Source organism: Anser brachyrhynchus (assembly GCF_964034855.1).
Source record: "Anser brachyrhynchus genome assembly, chromosome: Z".
In the NCBI taxonomy this organism is placed as follows: Eukaryota; Metazoa; Chordata; class Aves; order Anseriformes; family Anatidae; genus Anser; species Anser brachyrhynchus.
The window spans coordinates 22,687,981-22,709,886 of record NC_137697.1 but is presented as its reverse complement, the minus strand read 5'-3'; the positions used below and the strand labels follow the sequence as shown (position 1 = coordinate 22,709,886).

Below are 21,906 nucleotides of genomic sequence, written 5' to 3'. Positions count from 1 at the left end.
TATATATAAGAAACTGGTCTCAACTAGGAACCGAATAGTTGTTGTGTTGGCTTTTCTCTAGAAGTCTTTCAAACCTTTTTGTGCACCAGTTGTCTATAAATGGCCTAAAAAGGAACTCCTTGATCAGAAGAAACTGGCAATGCACGTATTCCCATTTCAGTTTAAATGTTTAACAGATCCCAACCAAAGACATTTTCAAATAAGTAAAAACTAGTTTAACCAGGCATTCATAGTATGTTACTGGTATATCAGTGCTCTGGGAAGTCAGTTGATACAACAACTGAAGATAAATGTGCCCAACCAGTCAGCAGCATCTTTTTGTTTTTATTGTTTGTAACTGTTGTATGCTGATAATGTGTAGCAAGTTTCATAACTTCAGGGTTGTGAAGATCGTTCATTAAAGTATTCTGTAAATTGTTCTGAAGAAAAGAGCTGTGGATTTTGGTCAAAAAGCGCTTTTTTTGTTGTTTGTTCGTTTTTAAGTGTGGAGCTATTAAATCTAGAAAAAAATGATAGAAGCTTTTGATAATTTATCAAAACACATTGTTCATCGTGATAATTAAAGAAACATCAGTATATGTACTTTTTTCAGTGAGTAAGCTTTCCCAGCCTTGGAAACTTAAAACCTTTTTCCGATCATCAAGAATACTTACATATGAGGAAGGAGAAGAAAGTTGTGTAATTTCTTGTGGTGAATAAATTTGTAGTTGTTTGTAGGTGAGATTTAAAATGAAGTTGAGTTGCTGCATTTTACATTTTAATCGCCATCTCCTAGTTGATTGTCCAGCTGATTAGCTTGTTATTTTTGAAGTTCAGTAGACTTAAATACATCTGTCAGAGTTTCAGGTGACTATTACTACTTCATTTCATATTTTCATAAGTACTGAGTATTGGCTTAGGGTCAAAAATGAAAATAGTGTGCATCTTAACCTTAGCAATAGGAAGACTGGTGTGGGAAAGACTTGAAAGGAGTCACTGCTATGGTACATTGCGCGTGACAGCTATTCCATGACAGCTGCCCCAACAGAGGCTCTCAGCATTCTTCCTGAGAGGAATTAATGGTGACCCTTGGATTTTGAATCCCTTGGATTTTGAAAGAACTTTCTTTAAAAAATAAGTATAAACAGTGGAACAGAATACATTTTGCTGCATGTCACTTCACTGTTTTCCAGACTCAAATGTCACTATGCATAGAATTTAAAACCGTGAAAAAAACTAGAAAGGCTACACAAGACCTCATTATATTTATGGTGAACAAATGTGATCGCTCAGTAAGCATTCAGTTTGTGTAATGTTTTTATTACAAATGTATTCGATCATGCTGCTCTGTAAATCTCAGGTATTGAGACAGTGTTAGATGAGTGATCGTGTCACTTTGTTCTAACTGTTACTAAAGACAGGAAAAAGCAGAGAATAAAAGAAGGAAGGTGTTGCCTTTTGCGAGTCTTGAGTCCTTCAGTTTTACTTGTTCCAGTTCCCTTCAACATTCTGTCACAATGTTCTTAGATTTATTTATTTTTTTACATATTTCTTTGGTTTTGCATATAGTTTTTGCGGGATCATTAAAATGGAACAATTTTCAGCTCAAGATTAGCAGTCCTGTACTTTGCATTTTTAGAATTCATGCTTATCTGTCTTCAAGTATCTTCAAAATTTCAATTGTGCTTTTGGTTGTTTTCTTTGACAGGGCTACAATAGAGGAAGCATATTCTAGGTCAATGACAAAACTAGCTAAATCAGCGAGCAATTACACACAACTTGGGTAAGTGTGCACAAGAGAGAAATAATTAACTACATACATATTAAGAATCCAGTTTGCTTCTGAATATTTTAGTGGCAATCTTGAAAGTAGCGTAACTTTGCCACCTTTAAAAATGATTGTTAGTCCTTCAGCTAGTATGCAACCATACAAAGTATACAGATATGACAAAAATAAAAGACAGTATAGTTCTTTATTTAGATATTTAAAAAAAAAACACGACAACACAACCAAACATGAGGAGGGCTGTTTGTTCGTCTATATTTAAGATTGAGTTCTTCTCAGACAAAATAATGAACATGACTTTCTATTAAGTGCTCTCAAACCTAATTGTTCTGAGTAGAGAACATATTGTCTACAAATGTGGCAGTGAATTTATTTCTATTTCTAGCTGTGGTTACTGCAAATAAAATAAAAGCCTTTAGCCTCATGTAAGAAGTCTGAGCTGTAGGCCTAATCTTTCTTACAAAAAAAAAATCCATTAATCATTTAATTTTTTAAAACATACCTCAAAAAAAGAAAAAAGAAATTATGGAATGAATCTATTGAAAAGTCACATTCTTAACATCTCTGAGGACAGAGTTAACACTTCAGAAAATGGAAATATGGAGAGCTTTTATCAGTAGATGTAGCACTATTACAGTATGCACATAAATATACTTATGTTAAATTTTTGAGCTATTCTTGCATCATCTGTAGGAATATCCTTGTCATTCTCATGTGTTGATGACAGAGAAGACTGAGTGGATTGAGTAAACTTTTATATTTTACCTGTGTTGACTCTAAAACAGCAAAAACTGAAAAGTTAGCATATAGTACATTTGAAAGATATAATAACGTTATTTATAACATAGCAGTTGTTGGGTTTTTGTTTATTTGCTTCAGTTTAGGAGCACAGCTTAACTTCTGTAAACATTGATACATTAGCACTATTTTAAAAAAGTTAGCTGATTGAAAGGAAAAAAATCCAGATGAACATTACTTTTTTTTTCCCCCCCCTCAATGCAGGACGTTTGCACCAGTTTGGGATGTTTTCAAAACCTCAACAGAAAAACTAGCAAGCTGCCACTTGGATCTGGTGCGGAGATTACAAGAGCTAATAAAAGAAGTTCACAAGTATGGAGATGAACAAATTAAAGCTTATAAAAAGGTTATTTTTTTTCTTATGTGTGTCCAGTGACTTGTTAACATTAAAGTTCAGAAGGTTGGATTTTGATGACTATGTGATATTTGGCAGACTAAAGAAGAAGTTTCAGGAACATTGGAAGCAGTGCAAAGCATTCAAAGTATCACTCAGGCCTTACAGAAGTCAAAGGAAAACTACAATGCAAAGTGTCTTGAACAAGAACGTCTGAAAAAGGAAGGAGCAACACCAAGAGAAATCGATAAGGTAATTCTGTGACATCTTTCTTAAAATTCATTGAGTTGTCCAGGTGTAACACATTCACATTGTATTAGTGAAATGCTCAGAACGGGCTAAAAGCGGTAAGCTGTAGCTATTTTATAATGTACATGATCCTTTGAATGCCTAGTTAGGTTTTGTTTACACTTACTTCCTTATCTGTTCTCTCTAACTGCACTGCAGTTCTAATTATGCTGTATTACTGCCTCATACGGTAATTTCATTTAGTGGCTTTTACAGAAATTTCTTGTAATTGTTTCAGCATCTACTACGTTTTTAATGCATTTTCTTATGTAAATATTCAAACACTCAATGCCCTCTTTTTTGAATTAAGGAGTAGAGAGTTTTTTACATTGTCCTTTCAACAGGGACAAAGTAGTTAATCATCAGAGTATTTGAAGTTTGTTCCGTTGAAAAGAAAAACAAGCTTACATTACTTTCAAAGCTAATTTAGGAGCTCCCAATTACACAGATCAAAATCCCTAGGGATAAGTATCCTGATGCTGTATTTAGTACTGTCCTTGGGTCATGGGAGAGTTTGATCCATTCACAGAATCATTGAATGGCTGAGGCTGGAAGAGACCTCTGGAGACCATCTCGACCAAACCCTCTGCTCAAACAGAGACACCTAAAGCCAGGACCACAGGTCCATGTCCAAGTGGCTTTTGAAGATCTCCAAGGAGGGCGACTCCACAACCTCTCTGGACAACCTGTGCCAGTACTGAGGCACCTGCATGATAAAGAAGTGTTTCCTGATGTTCAGATAGAACCTCCTGTCTTTCCGTTTGTGCCCATGGCCTTTTGTCCTGTCACTGGGCTGCATTGAAAAGAGCCTGGCTCTGTCCTCTGCATTCTCTCTTCAGATATTTGTAGGCATGGATAAGATCACCCCGAGCTTCCTCTTCTACAGGCTGAACAGGCCCAGCACTCTCAGCTTTTCGTAATAGGGGAGGTGCTCTAATCCCTTTGTCTTTGTGGGCCTTTGCTGCATTCTCTCCAGTGTGCCTGTGTCTATCTAGCAGTTGGAGAGTCCAGCACTGGACACAGCACTATAGATGTGGCCTCACCAGGGCTGAGTAGAGGGGAACGATCACCTACATCAGCCTGCTGGGAAAACTGAAACTTTCTCTTGATTTCAGGAAACAACGTAGAGGGAAGTGGTTATGTTTCCCTGTCTCTATACTTTCTCTTTTTTAATCTTGATACCTCTGCCTATTTCTTTTGAGGTTATCTGGTCTGTTCATGTTAAAATGGTCGTAGTACCTTTTTTCTGTAATCTTGGTGGAGCAGATAGGGTTGGTTCATTGATGACAACGGTGATCCAGTTGACAATGTTCTGATTGTTTTATTTTTAATTTAAATCTATTTTTCCCCTGATTTGTATTTCAAATAGCAATCTGTGTTGGATTCTAGATATGAATCAAAAATATGTGGGACAGCAGATGTTTTCTTGCCAGTCTATTCAAAATATATTTACTTTTCTGAACTTCTGAAAGTAGTTCAGAACTTTTCAGTTAGAAAAGTTGACTTGATGGAAGGCTTGCTTTTAAGATATAATCCATAATCCCTCCTCTGGTCAGAAACAATCAAAAAAATCAGTCTTACTAATAGCTATGTCACTGTAGAAGAAGGAGGGGAAATGCTGTAGGACAAGGGCCACTTTCTGATGTTTTATGCATCTTTCTTGGATAATTTTGTCCAAACAATAGGGCAGCATGGTTGAAACTCAGCTAGTACTTCAAAAACGTTTCTGGTGGGAGCTAGTAACTGTGACTATCACATCCCTTCCATCACGTCTTTATTAAAATTTACACTTGTACTTTTAGGATCGTGATAAAGATTGTTTTCGTATATTTTTCTTTTGGCAGAGAATAATTTTGTTATGTTTAGCAGAACATCAAGAGTGTTTTTCTCAAAATCACACAATACCTACTGTATCACAAGACAGAGGATTTGTGCCAGTATGCTAAGAGCTTATCATTAAGTTTAATATTTCGAGAGATACTTTATCAAAGAATCTGAGGAGGCATGAAAGCTTGCAATTTTAATTGCAGCTGATAGTTAGTGTTAGCTTGTGTAATAACTTCCTGTTTTTCTCTGACATGTTAACTTCTGTATTTATAGTGACTTGACAAAAAATTCTTGACTAATCTTTATTATTTCAGTTACTGTAAAACTGCTAAATAGAACTCTAGCAATTGCTGTACCTGAGAATAGATACATCCTGTTTTCAGAAGGGATTAGTAGCTAATCATGCAATGTTCACGTTCCATCATTGTCTGTCTTGCTGATTGTTTTCTGTATGTACTCTTCAGCAGACAACACTCATGATTCTGCTCATAGTTAAACATGATGACAAGAGGCAGAGAACATTTTGTTTGTCAAAATCCCATGCACGCAGGGTTCAGTTACATAATACTTCACAAAAGAAACTTTTTTGAAGTCTTTTAGTTTGGCATTTCCTTTCGTTTCAAATGATCAAGTTCGGAATCCTCTCATTGCAAAGCAATCATAATTATTTTTAAAACCAAGTGTTTATAGAGCACCTTGTACTTTCAATAAAGTAAAGCATATTTGGGAAACAAGATAGGACAGTTTTCTTCTTGGGAGTTCCCCTGTGTGAATATGCAGGAGAAAGAATCATGAAGCAAAATTCAGGGCAAATTGTAGGTCGGTCTGATACATCCTGTCCTGCTGTCCTTAATGCCTGAAGGATCCATATTCTTTGTACAATAAGGTATTTTGATGCTCTGTTTTGCTGGGTTTGGAGTACTACATGAGCAAGGTCTGCTTAAGCTTTCTCAGTAAGTTGATAAATTGAACTGCACCTTCAATTCCTCATCCTTTGAAGTCCTGTTTGATGTTTCCCCTGATAAACAAGTGCTAATGGTATATTGCTACTTGTGATTTTGGGTTATTTTTTCTTGGAAGAGGAAGAATAGAATTATCTTCTTCCAGAGGGCATCTTTGTATTAATTGATTTGAATGTTATAGACAGTGGTCAGCTTTATAACTCACCGCAAGTGAGTAGTAGTTGCTGTCTTTAATCTGGGACTGATAAAATCCCTTTGAAAGAGGAAAGGAAAGCTCTTCAGAACTAGAATAGTAAACATTCTGTCTTCACTCATGTCACTAACTGAAAAGTATTTCTGAATTGTTACAACTGGTGGGAAATTTCATTCAGATAAAGAAGGTATTTCGAACTTCTTTGGCAGAAAAAAGCTGATGAGAAATAATTTTTATTTAATCTGTGTTTTTTTTTTTTTACTTGGATGTAGCAAAAATATCAAAGTTCAAAAAACTTAATCTCCTGTCATGCTGTAAAATTTGAAAATAACTTCCCCACCAAAAACAGTTACTTCATTCATTTTTTTCCATGTTATATTGAGATTCTCCTATATTTCTTTTTATCTTTTAAAAATATCAAGTCCACAGAAAGAAAACTTTGGTTTATTGAAAACAAATAATGAAAAAAATCATTATAATGCCAAAAAATACTATTAGAAACAAATCTGAGCTGCATGAACCTGTCCATCACTTTGTTCTGCATTAATTTCACTTTCAAATATCTTCTCTTACTCATTTTCCATTATTTTTTCCACATTCCTTATTTTTTTCTTTTCACTTCTAACAAGTGCCTTCTTGTTTTATTTTTTTTTTTACAATTGACTCTTTCAGAATTGCACTAAGAACTGTTTACTCTGAATTTCAACCCTGCTTTTTTCCTGTTTTTGTTGTTGTATATCTAAATATTTTATGTATCAGTGAAATAGCTTAATTTCAGCAACACATACTTTAAAATGTTGATCTCAAAACAAGTGTATTATAAATTAGTCATTGATGATAAGAGAAAGGAATTTAAATGAGGTAGTTGCTTTGTTACCTTTTTTATGTGACTTATTCTAAGCAGCATAATGATTTTATGCAGAAATCTGTAACAGTTTGAATCTAATTTATTTGGTGGTAAAATTTTGTTATGACACTTTGCTGTTTTAATATGCCCCTGGATCTTTTTTATACGTCATCCTATGCTTTCTCTCAGATAGTGACTTTAAAAGCCTTAGATATGATTGGATTGACACTCTTTTTGTACTGATCCATAGGCAGCAGTTAAATCGAAAAAAGCTACAGATACCTATAAACTGTATGTGGAGAAATATGCTACAGTTAAATCTGATTTTGAGCAGAAAATGACAGAAACTGCACAGGTAAGTGTTATATTAAATAAGACACTTTTAAAATAAATTAATATGTTTTATTTTATCTCTCTGAAGATACCAGCAATCAAGGCTTTTGGAAAATTAGTTCAAAATAGAATGATCTCCTTTGGAAATTGATGTAAACTGTGCTGTCAAAAGTAATAGGTTTGAAAGACAAACGCTGGCCATATGTATTGTGATGGCAGTGTCCTTGAATAACACACTGAAATACTAGCACTTCAGAAAGACATTTTGAAGATTTTTAGTAAGAAAACAAAATGAACTTCTGTAAGTGTTGTAGATGCATTGTGATGATGCAGGAAATCCTGTGAATTGCTGGTGACCTAGAATTCGTTCACAGGAGTTACAATACCGTGACCCATTATGGTTTTTTCATTATCATTCCAGCAAAACATTTCAGTAACAGCTTGTTAAAGAGTCTTCCCCTAAGTGCTTATCTGAGGTGGTCAAAAGCCCTTACCTCTATTCAAATGTCAAATGAACAAATGTTTTTGTTTTTTATTTTAAGGTGTTTTAATGTGTATTACAAAGGATATCATGTTCTCTGTATGCTTGAACATTCTGTTTCTTCTTATAAAGTTTTTTTTTAAATCTTTCGGTAGAAGACTGTCCCAGATTTCAAAAAGCAAAATGCACCATTTCTGCTCTTTTTAATATTTAGTTGACATAATTACTTGTATACGTTTTTTGGTTGAAAAAAAGCTTTTACAAGATTAGAGTTATTGGAGTTTTCTTTTTGGTTGGAAATTCTTTGCTCTTTTGCTTAGTTTCAAAGATGAATTTTTTTTTTAAATTATGTCATACTTATTACATGTTATTAATGTAGAAGTGTACAAGTGTTAGCATTTTCCTTAACTTCTTGGAAATTAAGAATTAAATTAATAGTTCAACTAATTGAATTTTACAGTAAGGGAATTGTGTAGGTTGATACAGAAAAACTGTGCTGTCCTAAACTGTAAACTGCTTTTCTACTTTGAAAACTTGATTAGAACTTGATCTAGTTCATCTCTGAATACATACTCAACACAGACGTTAAAGAAAAAATAGCAAATATATCATATACCAGAAGTCTTCCTTGCAACCCCCCAGTCCAGGCATTTGTGACAAAAAAATGCTCGGGTATACTACTGCTAAAGTCTGCCTTTAATGTGACTTATATTAGGAGTCTTGATACCCTTTTGTTGGAGAGTTTCCAGTAGGCATCTTCTTTGTGCAGTATCTTGACTAGGTTCTGATAGAGGAGCTATGCCCCAAGCTTTTCTTTTCAGTTTGAGTTGAATTTGGCTAAGTACATTCTTTTCCTCGCCTTGTAAAAATGTGAATCTTAAATATTTTGTTTGTTTGTTTAATTGTGTAGTGATGATTGCAGTTATTCAGTGTTATAAAAGGTTTTATTTAAAAAAAAATCATTAAGGAAATTCATGGGTGCTGTGGTAAAGGTTCTATGTCCTGTTGTCCTTCTCTATCATCTCTGATTTGCGAAGCTCTGTTTTCAATACATGTTTTAAGTTAGTGTTGCAGTCAAAAGCAGTAGTTGCCCTCTTTCTGGTCTTTTGTCGTGTATTTGTTTGAGAAACAGCCTTGTAGAGCTAAGCCAGATAAAACTAATGTATTGAGGAAGGTTAACATTAACCCAGAGGAGATGTGGGTTCTAGTTTATTAAGAGATCACACAAGCATTTGTGCTGGCACAAAGGAAAAGGCAGTGTGTTACCAAGGGTGGAGGTTTGTGTTCTTAAGCTGGCTTGAAGTGTGTAAGTATGACTTTAATGAACTGGCCTTGCTAAATTGCTCTGTAAACTTTTCACTAATGAGCAAGAAAGCTATGAGTAATAGAGTCCTTATTTAGACTGACAGGAGATAGACATGAAGAGTATTTGAAATGGATTTTATTGTCAGTGAATCAGTGAAGGAAAATGTAGAGACTTTCAGCAAGCAAACTAGCTGAGCTATTCGTGATATGCTAAAAGAAAAGCCATTTGAAGAATCCAGTACAACAAAAGAATAAGAAAAGAAAAGACTTATTTTGTATCTAGAGACACAATATGAAGATGCTTTTTTCCCCCCCTTGTTTATGTTGTTAGGTAGGTATTAGGTACTTAAGCATGACTGAACATTAGAGAGAAAAAAGGTTTTGCCATAGTGGATATTATAGCTGGGAAAGCATGACGATACTCATGGCTTCTTTTTTTTTCCCAGTACAAAAATGGTACATATTTACCTCTCATGGCAGGCCATACTTGTCTGAATGTCTTCGGTTATTCTTTAGCTGCAATAACCCTTTTACTCAAACTTTATATTTCATTTAAGATGATAAGAGACAACTGAAAACTCTTAATACCTTTCATGACTGTCTGTGCTGAAACTGAAAATTCTACCTGTGTAAGTCGTACCTATTCAATTATTGCATTTTAAGTGTAATAGCGTAGCTGCATCTAAAGTTTGGTTGCAAGACAGCTACTTTAAATATCATGTGATAGGAAAAATAAGAAAACCCGTGAATATGTGTAAGACCCCTCCTAAGTTAAGCACACCCCAGATTATCTTAATTTGGGTTATATTTCACTTGAAATATACCAGTTCAGGAAACAAATTAGGAATGTGGTCATTCTCTGCTGTTTCATTGCAAAAATAGTTGGCTTATTCAGTCTGTCTTGGGCTGTTCAGATAAAATTGTTCTGAGAACACTAACATCTTGAATTGATGCGGCTTTATCCTAGGTAATCATGTAGTAATGTCTTCACTTAGCTGTCCTCCTTGTTGACCCTCCACCACTGAATCTGTTGCATTTTTTTTTTCATTTTTCCTTTTTTGTCATTTACTATCTTATCTGCAGTTATCAAAGTGAAGTGATTTGTGAGACATGATTTTGAGAGGTTAAATTTTGAAATACGATCTTCCTAATTTTGAATTGCAAGTTTTATTTTTTGCTGCAATAAAGATGGAAGGTTTAGTTGTGATTATAGAAGAATAATAATATAGTTAATTTGTCATTTAGAAATTGGTTTTGAATGAAATTCCTTATGTTGAAAGATTTATTTTTTCTGAGTAAGGCTGTGATTGTATTATATAATTGCTCTGCAATTGCTAAGAAAACATGATGTCTCATTTGCAAAGTATTCCAACTTGTCAGAAGCTTTTTAAAAAATCATGTTATCCAGTCAGTTATTGGAAAGGATCAAATAGCTGAAAGCGCTAAATTATTTTTCTTTGAAAGCCTTCTGTCTTAACTAGAATTAAGTACAGTTGACTGTTCAGATGACCTTGATGTTAAGCAATCTGCATATATACATAAAGTAGTAATTCTTCACATTTTAAAACTGAAAAGAATGTTTAAAAATGGATCACACGCTGTGTATGCTGAGTTAGACAGTTAAGGATAGTTGAAGATTTTTCATTTTTAATTTAGCATAAAACACTAAGAAGTGACTTGTACTTGGGTCTTAGCATTATAGATACATTTCAGTATGTCTCAGTATATCCCTTCAGAACAGGCAAGTTCAAGTAAACAATTTTGTTAATGATTCTATCTGTGACATGAATGATATGGTTGTATTGCAGTGCTGAGATAGTCTTTGATCAGAATCTTTGTGTTATGTACTGTACAAGGCAAAGATGGCTTCTACTTCAAAGACTTTATTGCAGATAGAACAATAAACAAGAAATAAGGAAACCGAGAATGGCAGGAGTGGCTTGAGGGGAATCGTGGTATCCACTGACGTAACAGGCAAAAATCTCTGAATGGCCGGTTGTTTTGATACGCGTCATAGAGAAGAGTTTAAAAGAGAATGATACATCAGTTTTGCACAGTTTTATGGGGATCTTCAACCAAACCTGAAGGCAGCAGTGTTCGTATAATCTCAAAAGTTCACTTTGAGTTTAGGTAAACATTAGGTAGTAGAAGTAGGCTGGAAGATCACATTGTGTACAAGTGCTGGCACCCTGATTGTGACTGAGAGTATGTATAGACATGGACCACAGATATGTTTGAAAGCAAAATAGTGCAGTTTATTTAATCAGGCAATTGGTAAAAATAGTGGCATCATAGAATAGTCTACAGAGTTTGACCCTATCCTCTGTGATCAACAAGGAAAGCTGCTGGGAAAAAAAAAAAGATTATTCTAGTCTGCTTATTGGCTTACTGTTGTCTAGTGAGTCATATATGAGTGTGGCAAAAGACAGACTGAGAGTTTAGAAGATACAGATATTTGACTTGTATGGAGTTATGCTTGTGTTTGTGAATCAGACTACCAGAAAGTATGAAATGTAAAGATGATCTTCAGAGAACCTTATAAAAATAGAGAGGAATAAATGGTGCTCCGAAGTTTGGTCACGCTTGAAAAGGCAGTTACGGAGGTAGGAAGAGAATCAGTAGAGAGCAGGAGTAAAGAAAGATTTCAAGATGATTATGGCTAAGGGTTGGGTAGAATGAGGAAATTTTTCTCTTCTTAGAGATGTTCTAAGTGCTCTTAAAATGATGGAAGTGTGGGTAAAGTGGAACAGGGGAACAAATTCCAAACAAACTGCAAAGATTATATACAGTCAGTTTAAAAATAAAACAAATTAATTATATTTAAAGAAGCAAAGGATATCGATTTAACTGGAGAAAGTATGTATATGTTGTGATCAGGAGGAGAGGGTGCTGAGGAAGTACAAAACAGATTCAGTAATAGGACTTCTGAAATTAGATGAAAAATCATGAGATCTTTCAGTAATGGAGAAAAGAGATTTTTTCTTCAACCCTATTTTCTCTTGGTAAAAATAGGTCAGATTTTTTGAAAAATCAAGATTGATGAAAGCTGAAAAAGGAAGTAAAAAAGCTAGATAATGGTTCCAAAAGGATATATTATAAAGCACATTATTTTGTAACTGTGAGTTTTACACCTTCCTTTCTTAAATACTGTAATCACTGTAATAAAGATCTGGAAAAAAAGTTTGTTTTTTTTCTTTTTAGTACATTTAATTATTATGATGTAAGTTTTAGCATTTCAAAAATTATTTTCATTATGAATAATTGCTTCCATTGGTTGACAGAAATTTCAAGACATTGAAGAAACACATCTTCTTCATATGAAAGAGATTATAGAATCATTGTCAAATACCATAAAGGAAATTCATTTACAAATAGGAGAGGTAATTTTTATATTATCATTTGTTTATTTGGATTATGCTACATATTTTTCTTAACTACTAAATGGAACATTCCTTACTGTGTTTGTGTAACTTGTGCTTGTGTAATTGCAAGACTACATCTTTCAAATGGCAATAACTTTTAAAATTACAATAAGAAGGAGATAAATAGTAACAAAACACAGAATTTAAAAGACTGAAGCAGATTTGATTCTTTTTACCACAGGTATCATATATTGTATCAGTGCTGAATTTGCTTGTCAGAAGTTTGAAGGAGATTTGAATATCTACTAAATAGCCATTTTGGTCTTCTCAGATGTGTGCAATCTATTCTCTTATCCAAGCCTCTCTGATAAATTTTATTGAATGGATCAGCTCTGATTTTGTTCATTGTATTGGAAATCTTTTTAATATCTAAATTCAATATGAGCCAAAAACTTTACTGCTTCCTGTTGCAATTATAAATTCAATATGACAAATTCTACAGAATAAGTCTGAACAAACAATAAATTTTGTGCTAACAGAAAATAATGTCTTTTGACCATTTGAAGGATGTTTAGTGTATTTCAAAGCTCTGTTCCTTAGATATTAAATTAACACTCATTTTACACGTAATACGGGTACTTCCTCTTTTCTTTAACTAAAACATGGAATTATATTGTCTGAAAAGTTTCAAAATTTTTGATGACGCTGTTAGGGAAAGGCCTTCAGTAACAGTGTTAAAATAGGTTTTTGTAGTATCTTTTCTTCAGATGCAAGCTGGTCTAACTAATAATCCTTATAAGTAGTCCTCAGTTTTTTTGATGTGTTGCAGTTTTATTTGTGTATACTTTGAGTCACTAGTTTGCTTAGTTTTGAGGTTTTCTGCTGGTGAATGGTGGTCACAAGGTTCATGCTATTTATTTCTAAAACATATTACTGCCTTGTTGCAAAAACTTCATATTAACAGCATGTTCCTTTGCCAGACCAAAACCATTAAAACAGTAACGCTTTTACTCAAGCAGGTGGAAACTGTGATAATACAGTGGTAACTGTTCACACCCTTAACTGGTGCTGGCTTAAGGGGACAGTTTGTCTTCCTGACATTGTCGTGGGGCATGTTGTTGACAAATTCAGAAAAGCGTATATAGAAAAGTAGTTTAGATAGAAGAAATGGAAATAAATCATAGACTTGTCATCAGTCTGTGTTCTTTCGTTCCTCATTTGTATGTGTATTGTGTACATAATTACCAATGCTAAAGCAATAAAAAGGGATTTCCTTGATAAAATGCCTGTTGATTTCTGGAAGTTAATATATTTTAGAAGGAAGCATTTTAAACTCCAGAGTGAAAAATAAACACTTTCTGAAGTTAATGAAATTTCTTTAATTACTGTTTTTTAAATTCCTGTTGTGTGTGGTATTTTGTTTGTTTTTTTTGAAGGTTCACGAAGAGTTTATTAATAACATGACGAATACTACAGTTGAGAGTTTAATACAGAAATTTGCTGAGTCAAAAGGAACTGGCAAGGAAAGACCTGGTAAGAGATTAAAAATAGAGGAGCAAATTTTAATTTTAATACTGTAGATTTTCTCTCCTAATCAAAAGGCAAACCCTATTTGTTAACATGCTATTGTTGTAACATACTTAAAATTTCAAAATTCTCAGAGTTCATTAGCTTTGATATTAAATATTTCATAGAAATTTAACAACACACAGTTTATTTATTATGTATTTCTAGGACTCGTGTTCATAAAGCATAACAATTTATAGCTCAGAGTCCTCAGATGTGGACTTCTGAGGAAGCTTTTAAACTATACTGTTCCTTGGGATGTCAGTGAAGTTTGTCCAGAAAATGAAGTTCCTTGCACAAAACTGCCTTTATTCTATGTGCTTCAGCACAAATTATATTTCCAAATTTAATACAAATTTAGGGATATATTCAGAACAGGTGTCTGTAAAGCTGATTATAGAATTGTTGTAACAGTTGCATTGGTTTATTTAGTTAGCTTACAAAATCATGCTTTTTAGTAGATTATGTGTAGATTGGTTTGTTCTTTATCAGCCACAAATTTACGAGTACTTTCTGAAAGTACTGCTTGTTGGGTGTGTTGTGTTTCCTGGGCTCGCGTAAAAGGACAATCTCACATTACTGTGTATCTAACATTACAGGAAAAATACAGAGTTCAGTTTAATATTCAGGCATGGGAACATGGTCACTAGATGTGTGAATACAGAAGTTTGGTAATACTGTTTTTCTTGGAGTGTGGAGTGTTGGGAGTCCTTGTTAGCATCTCTGCCTTATAGTATCAAAACATGTTTTTTTCAGAGCAAGGGTGTACGGAGTAGCTTAGATCTTAAGCATTTATATTGAATTATTAAATGTGGTTATTAGGTATCTTACAATGCTTCTGTGCTGTGTTTTTAATATAACATTGTTACATATTCACTCTGTGATCTGCTAATGCTTGTACATGAGTGGGATGAGGCAAGATTGTATATGGAAAAATTGTCAAACTTTTCCAGTGTGTCTTACATTTTTTTTGGTAAAGAGTAAGAAAGAAAAAGTACACACCTCAGGGATTCATGTTCAGTTGGACTGAATTCAGGATGAAGACAGGTGAAAATTCAGTATTCAAGCCTCTTTGACTAGCTGTGGCCAAAATGTCACGTGTAGGGGTCACTGTCTTATATTCAGGATCCCGACTCTGTGTGTTACAAAGACCTGTGCTAGCGTATTCTAGAGCACTGTGTGTTTCAGGCAATACACTTTTTTTTTTTGTCAGACAACATGGCAATCATAAGAAAAGTAGCACTTCACCTTTTAATTTAGTGGGAGAAGTTGTACACTGTGTACTTATTAGCTGCTTTACAGATTTTGTCATATTCCATTTGTATTCTCTTGAGTCAAATAAAAACTTTTGCCATGGCAAATTCTATTTTTTTCAATTCTGTAACTATTTTAACAGCAAAAAGGTTTAAGGAAGGATTATGTTTTTAGTGTGGAAATGTATGCATGTTGTCTTTTTTTTTTTACAGAGTGAAATTATATTGATATTAATTTTGTAAAGCTGCCATGGGGCAGAGAGAAAGCATAGGCAAATTCAGTAGCAATAGAAATTCACAAGAAGTTGTGAGGTGTCAAAGATTGGTCTTAGTTATAATTACTGCTTCTATTATAGTCATATAGCTTTGACAATTACAAATATTTGGGATGCAAAGTGAGGTATCACCTCTGTAAGAACGAAATGAAAACATCCAGTGTGGGAGGAGCAGCTTTTTCTTGATTCAAAAATGCTTTTCCACAATTGAGAACTGTTCTTAATAGAAAGACATTTTTAACCATGAAGCAAATTCTAGAAGTCTTTCTGTGATATGAATTTAGTAATTATGCTGCAGAAGGAGAGGGCTTCTCAGATAAATCTAAGTATTCAATGTATAAAAATGGTACTGACTTGGAGTACAAAACAAATGTAGAAAAAATGTCTTAGTGCTCTCACTGCTACTTAAGATTCTGGTCCTGAATATATTTGAAAGAAACAATTTAATAATCATCAGTAGTGTGTAGGCCTTCACCTTCCCATATTATTTGTAGACCAATATACTGAATCAGTTTGTGGAACATTCTGAAATACTGAATTTTGAGAACAACAATAACAAACAAAAGGATAATGCATAACAAAGTATTTTAGTTTATTTCAGTATTTTAAAATTGTAGTCATAGTACTTTACAGCAGGGTTCACTTTCCTATTTCTACAGATCTAAATATAAATATGAATCTGGAAGGAAGTACTGTAGAAGGGCTGTTTATTTTGTGGATTAGGAACAACTTATAATGTTTCTCTGTACATGCAATTATTTTCTTAAATTCTCATCTGTGTAACTTCAATTTCTCTTTGTACGATCATATCCCTTATACCAGATTATATGGGCTCCCTCTGGTGGCTAATTTCTGATACCTGAAGTCTTGATGTACTGCAACAAGTAGAGTTTAATACGCATTTTTTCTAGTACAAATAAAATTTCTTTCAAGCAGTAATGCTTTATGAGTTTTCTAAACCTTATTTATGGACTTCCTTACTTGAAGGCTTTTTTTAACTGCTACCTAAATAGCCTACCTCTTGAGCTTTATCTCCTAATTCTTATGGAATTTACTTCAAGTATATTTTTTAAAGATATACAATATTTGAAGAGGTTCTATTCATAATTTTTCATACTCTCTTTCAGTGTAAAAAAAAAAAAGCCATGTATATTAAGTTGCAAATATTTTAATTCAAAATGAAAGAAAAATCACTTAAATGTAAAACCTTGAAAAACAGAAAAAGAGGTGGCAGGACCCTTCAATAAACAGTCAAACAGTCATGCTCCAGGTCAGAGTTTAATACATTATCTGAACTATTTTCTAAAGTTTATTTGGTTCTGCTGTTAGGTCGAATAGCAGGTTAGATACCATCAGCTGAAAGATGCTTCTGTTGTGCAACATTGATCAAAACCATTGTTGGCCACTTCAGATTAATCTACTTTCTATTTGTGATAGGCTGCTGTTCTGTGTTCCTCGGAAAAATCATTTATAGCGTGGCAGAAAATGTCTACTTTTCTTCCACCCAAAGTAGGTGTTAAATCTATAGTAGAGATGATGTAAATTACAGATTAGTGACATATCAATGACTTTTTGCCGTATTTACTTAATCTTCTAATCATCTATAAAAACTTGGTTTGTTTCATTATGAAAAGTTGATGCATGAAACAGAAACTGTTAGGAAGTACGAGCTCATGTTCTTCCAAGATCTTATGTCTGAAATTGGCAGGATAATACATACTGTGTGTAAAGATACTTGTGAGTGCCAGTGGCCAGCTGTAGCTGGTCATGAATGATTTTCCATTTTTTACAGTGTTCTCCTATGTACGAAAATAAGTCTGTGTGTCTGGCCCTGTATTAGTGTTAGCCCACTACAGTTTACCCAGAAGCTAGCTTCGAAGGCCAGATGAGAAGACTCAGCTGTGCTACATTGTCCGAAAATAGACAAACAAAAGCCAAATCCAGACTATTTGTTTTTGTTAATTTGTTCTGATGTCCTTGTTAGTGGTTGTTGGTAATTTATTAAGTTGTTGCTCTTATTTTCTCAATTTTCTTAAAAATTTAATAAAGAGGAAAACAAAAAAAAATATTGTAATACAGACAACAATGGGAAGACAAAATCCTTTCTGGCTCCATAACCCTCCAATTAAACAATTATCCACAGATGGCAATTACTACATATGCTGTGCCATTGTTGAATGTGGAATTGGGGGTCAGCTTTTTCCTACTATTAAAAAAAAATCATTGCTTTTGTGCTAGCTTGATCCATCTGCACAATCAGAATCAGACAGAACATGATTTTCACTGTGACCCTACATCCTTATCCATGCAAGCAAATGAAAAATGTGAGGAAGAGGAATCAGCTACATACACGGTCTTCTAACTGTACCAGTCAAACATCTAGATTTTAGGCTGTTGAAAACAAAGGTACATAAAAATACTTCTTGTATCCTTTCACATACTGTTCACCCAATAAACTTGACCTTTAGGAGAGGCTACAAGTCTGCTTTTGTTCAAGCATTGTAAAGTGAGTGTCGGCAATCCATGGGCTATTTCTACAGAAGTAGTTGAGAATGTCAGTTGTCCACAATTGCTGGTGACCAGCTGTCACTGGCTCTTGCACAGTGACATAGCTGTACATATAGCAGAACATTTTAATTTGTCCTTGTCATTTTAGATACTGGGAAAAACAGTCTATGTCCTTTTAATTGAATGATGCTTCCATAGATACCAAGATTCAGAAAGTGACAGATGTATTGTCTTTACTCCTTTTCCTTCCTCTAACAGTCCCAGAAAATGACAATTCAGTCAATAATTAATCAGTAATGCTGGTAAATAAATGTTTGGTCTGTGGCTTTTTAGAGCTGCTGAAACCTATTTTGCTTTATTTGCCAATGCAAGAAAAAATGGTCTCAAGGCTCCTGGTAAGTCCAATTATCAGGAAGTATAAGGTCATGGATATCAAATGCAGACATAAATTCAGAATTGTTATTTATTTATTAATCATTTTGAAATTCAGCTCTCTGGGAAGGCTTTGAAGTAGTCTAGACTGACTTAAACAGCTATTATATCAAGATCGTCAATGCCTCATAAGGCAGAGCATATCAGAAAAATATATTCCGGTATCCTCAATATGCTGATGATCCTTGTCTGCTCTGAGGCAACACATCTGGGAGCTCTCTTTCTGGAGTGCTAGCATTTGAAGCCTTATTTTGAAATCTTAAAAAATGATTTATTTAGGAATGACATTCCTGCTGAAAGCAATATGGAAATTTCACAGGCTGCAAAACTGTTGACAAACCATTATGTTTACTATTTGGATGGCAATCAAAGCAGTTTAATCTGGATTCCTTACAAGCTCATTAATGCTGCCAGCATTGCCTATTACCAGAATTGTAAGGCATCAAAGCTTCAATTTAGTAAACATTTAAAAAACAAATTTTACCTAGGCTTTAATTCAACTGAGTACTGATTCAATTAACTCAACTGAATTGTTGTACATTTGATTAGAATAATGTTTTATGTGGCTGGTTGTTGGCTCTGGTGAGAGTTGGTGCAAAGCTGAGGTGTGAATTTATGAGATGTTGTTGGCCTTTGCTAATTGTTATGTGGGCATTTTAGTCCTAAATGTCCGTGTATTTTTCCCAAAAGTGAATACTTATGTATTTTTCCCAAAGTGAATGCAAGAGCATTAAAGTGAGCTGCACCACAGCTGTGAAGCTAGTCCAAAGTAACCAGTGTAGTGTGAATGCGCAGTTATGCTTCCTCTTTGTTAACATTCTTATTTAAGTTACTATGTTGTGTAAAACTACATACTTTCTGTCTTATGAAGAAATGAACAAGGTCTATAGGGTAATGTAGACCAAAAAAAAAAAAAAGTGTTTGGAACGAATGTTTTATGTCAATGAAATTTCAGAATGAAGTTAGTCCTTTCCCAGAGATTGAGAGGCAAAACAAGGGTCATGGAATATTGAAGCTAGCTTTGATTAAGGCTGCTAGCTTTTTATGTACTTGAATAATAAACTCTGCTTTGAGAGAAAGACTTCAAACAGTGCTGGGTGTGGCAGGCATTGGTATTTTCCATGGGTTTGTTTGATAACATAATAGTTTGTAGTTTTTATAAAAAATACTTTTCTAGGAAGTTAAACAACAAAATAGGTGGAAATAAACACTGCAAATGTCTAATACTAATTTTTGAACAGGTCTGCATGACATCTTTGAGCTTCTTTTCCACAAGGAATTATAACAAAGCAACTGTTTATTTACGTTCTTATAAATTATTTTCTTTATATTTTCTGTAAGTATTGTTAATATTTTAATACGGCCAACACTTGTGAATAGATGCATAAATAGCCAGAAGTGTCTCAGTTTTTCAAAGCCTGTGCCCATACATAATTCTACACAGAAGGCTGACTGAGGAAGGAGTTTAGTTTATCAACAATGACAGTGTCCAAGGGATTCACAATAGTGTTCTCTGTAAAGGAAGACAGTCCATTCATGCATCTTAGTTCCTATCCTAGGTCTCTGTTAGATTTTGCCTGCAAAAATTAGGTCCTGTCATAGATAAAAAACCTGCCTAAACTGCCATAGACTTTAGGAAACCTTATCTGCCAGCATAGATTTTAAATAATTACATATATCTAACTTGCAAATTTGATTTAAACGAAGAAAATAAATTACTTATTATTTATAACGGTCTGGAGAGTCAAAACTACAGGTTTTGCTGTGAAAATCTCTTAGTGCCTGTGGAAGACTGGTAGCATTGTACTGAATTTGTCAGCCAACTGGAAATTTAACATTATTTGGCAGGTTGGGCTACAAATGTAGTGCCATGAGGAAGCTAATTAAGCTTTTCATTTTAGAGCGATTGTGTTTTAAGTAGTAGAAAGAACAATTCATATTAATAACAAAAATTATTCTTGGTGTGGTATCTTTCTTGAATATATCATGTTCACAGACACACACATTCAGAAGTCCACATCTGAATTTGAAAGCTGGGTGATCCTTTCCTGGTGTGTGAAAAATTTGGGTTCATTCTATCTGAGAAAGAAAAGTCCAATTCTCCTGAAATACTTAGGGAAATCAAGAGCTGCCTGTGATAACTAGGAAGAAAATCTGTAAAAGACCAACCACAAGCTTAGCTGAAAGAGAAAACAGTAGAACAGCAGGAAACCAACTTCAATGGTTTGTCAAAAAACAAAACAAAAAAAAAAAAAAAAAAAACACACACCCAAGAAACAGTCGAACTGTGGTAAAAGTTTATGTGAAGATAACCTTTAAAAAACGCATGTGCCGCGCTGTCTGGAACCATACCCTTCTTGTTTTTTCGGCTTCATTACAGTTCTGCAGTATATTAGTACAATTTCTTCTACAGAGCTAGCTAAAACACTGAAATGTAGTGTAAATATATTCAACCAAAGTGGGACAAGGGAAAAATGAAAAATACCATAGAAACTGTTAGACAACAGTAGATGCAACAGAACAAAAGCTTTGACTCCCTAAGAAGTACTGTCAGTTTTTCTTGAATTTTCCTGCCTCAAACAAACAAACAGACAACAACAACAAAAAACAGCTGCAGACTAAGGCAAGTAATTATTATAGGTTGTGGGAGCAAAGAAATGCCAATTTCAGTAATTTAAGGTATTAATTAGGTAATAGACTCCTCGGAAAATGAAGTAATTGGCAGGATAGGTACTACTACGATAATAATAAATTATTTATGAAGAGCTTTTAAACACCTGAGAATAGAAATAGCATCATGAGACATGTTTTGTACTAATATAGCAAATAAGACCTGTAATTTATTTATATAAATAGTATAACATATGAAATTAATGCTGGAGGAAGGGGGTAATTGTTAAAGACATTTTTCTTTTAAGGTAGAAAATGTTCTGTGGACACAGTAAACGTTAAATGGCCTTTTCAAATTTTCACGAGAAGCACAATTGGAAGAAGTGTATTCTCTCTCTCTTTCTCTCTTTTTTTTTTTCTTTCAGAAGATAAAGCTTAGCAAAAACAAACTCTCTGAAATCTGGAAAGATTTGGAAAACTCCTTATAAACATCTGTGCTGTAGTTCATTCTTACTAAACTGTAACGTTAGAGAAAAGCAACATCTTGAATCTTGTAATTTAACTTTTTGAGGAAAAATATAGTTTCCAACTAGGGAAGCAAATAGAGGAGTCTCAAGTTGGATATTTTATCATACACTTTACCTTTCTAATAAAATTAAAATAAATCCTAAGCATACAGTCTTCCTACACTTGTCTAACATACAAACTTAAACAGTTTACACACTAAGTTGTATGCGGACATGTTTCTAATAGACAATTATTGGACA

General features: G+C 34.0%; 1 protein-coding gene across 4 annotated transcripts in view; it reads left to right on the top strand.

Annotated features, from left to right (window-relative positions):
• The window catches only part of FCHO2 (FCH and mu domain containing endocytic adaptor 2), a 97,224-nt gene that overhangs the window by 18,822 nt on the left and 56,496 nt on the right, over positions 1-21,906 (top strand). For all 4 annotated transcript variants that reach the window (XM_080573186.1, XM_080573185.1, XM_080573183.1 and 1 more), the window contains 6 exons: positions 1,688-1,762; positions 2,768-2,909; positions 2,997-3,149; positions 7,265-7,369; positions 12,415-12,513; positions 13,932-14,028. In XM_080573186.1, coding sequence (XP_080429312.1) covers positions 1,688-1,762; positions 2,768-2,909; positions 2,997-3,149; positions 7,265-7,369; positions 12,415-12,513; positions 13,932-14,028 — 671 coding nt within the window. The remainder of the gene's footprint in view (positions 1-1,687; positions 1,763-2,767; positions 2,910-2,996; positions 3,150-7,264; positions 7,370-12,414; positions 12,514-13,931; positions 14,029-21,906) is intronic.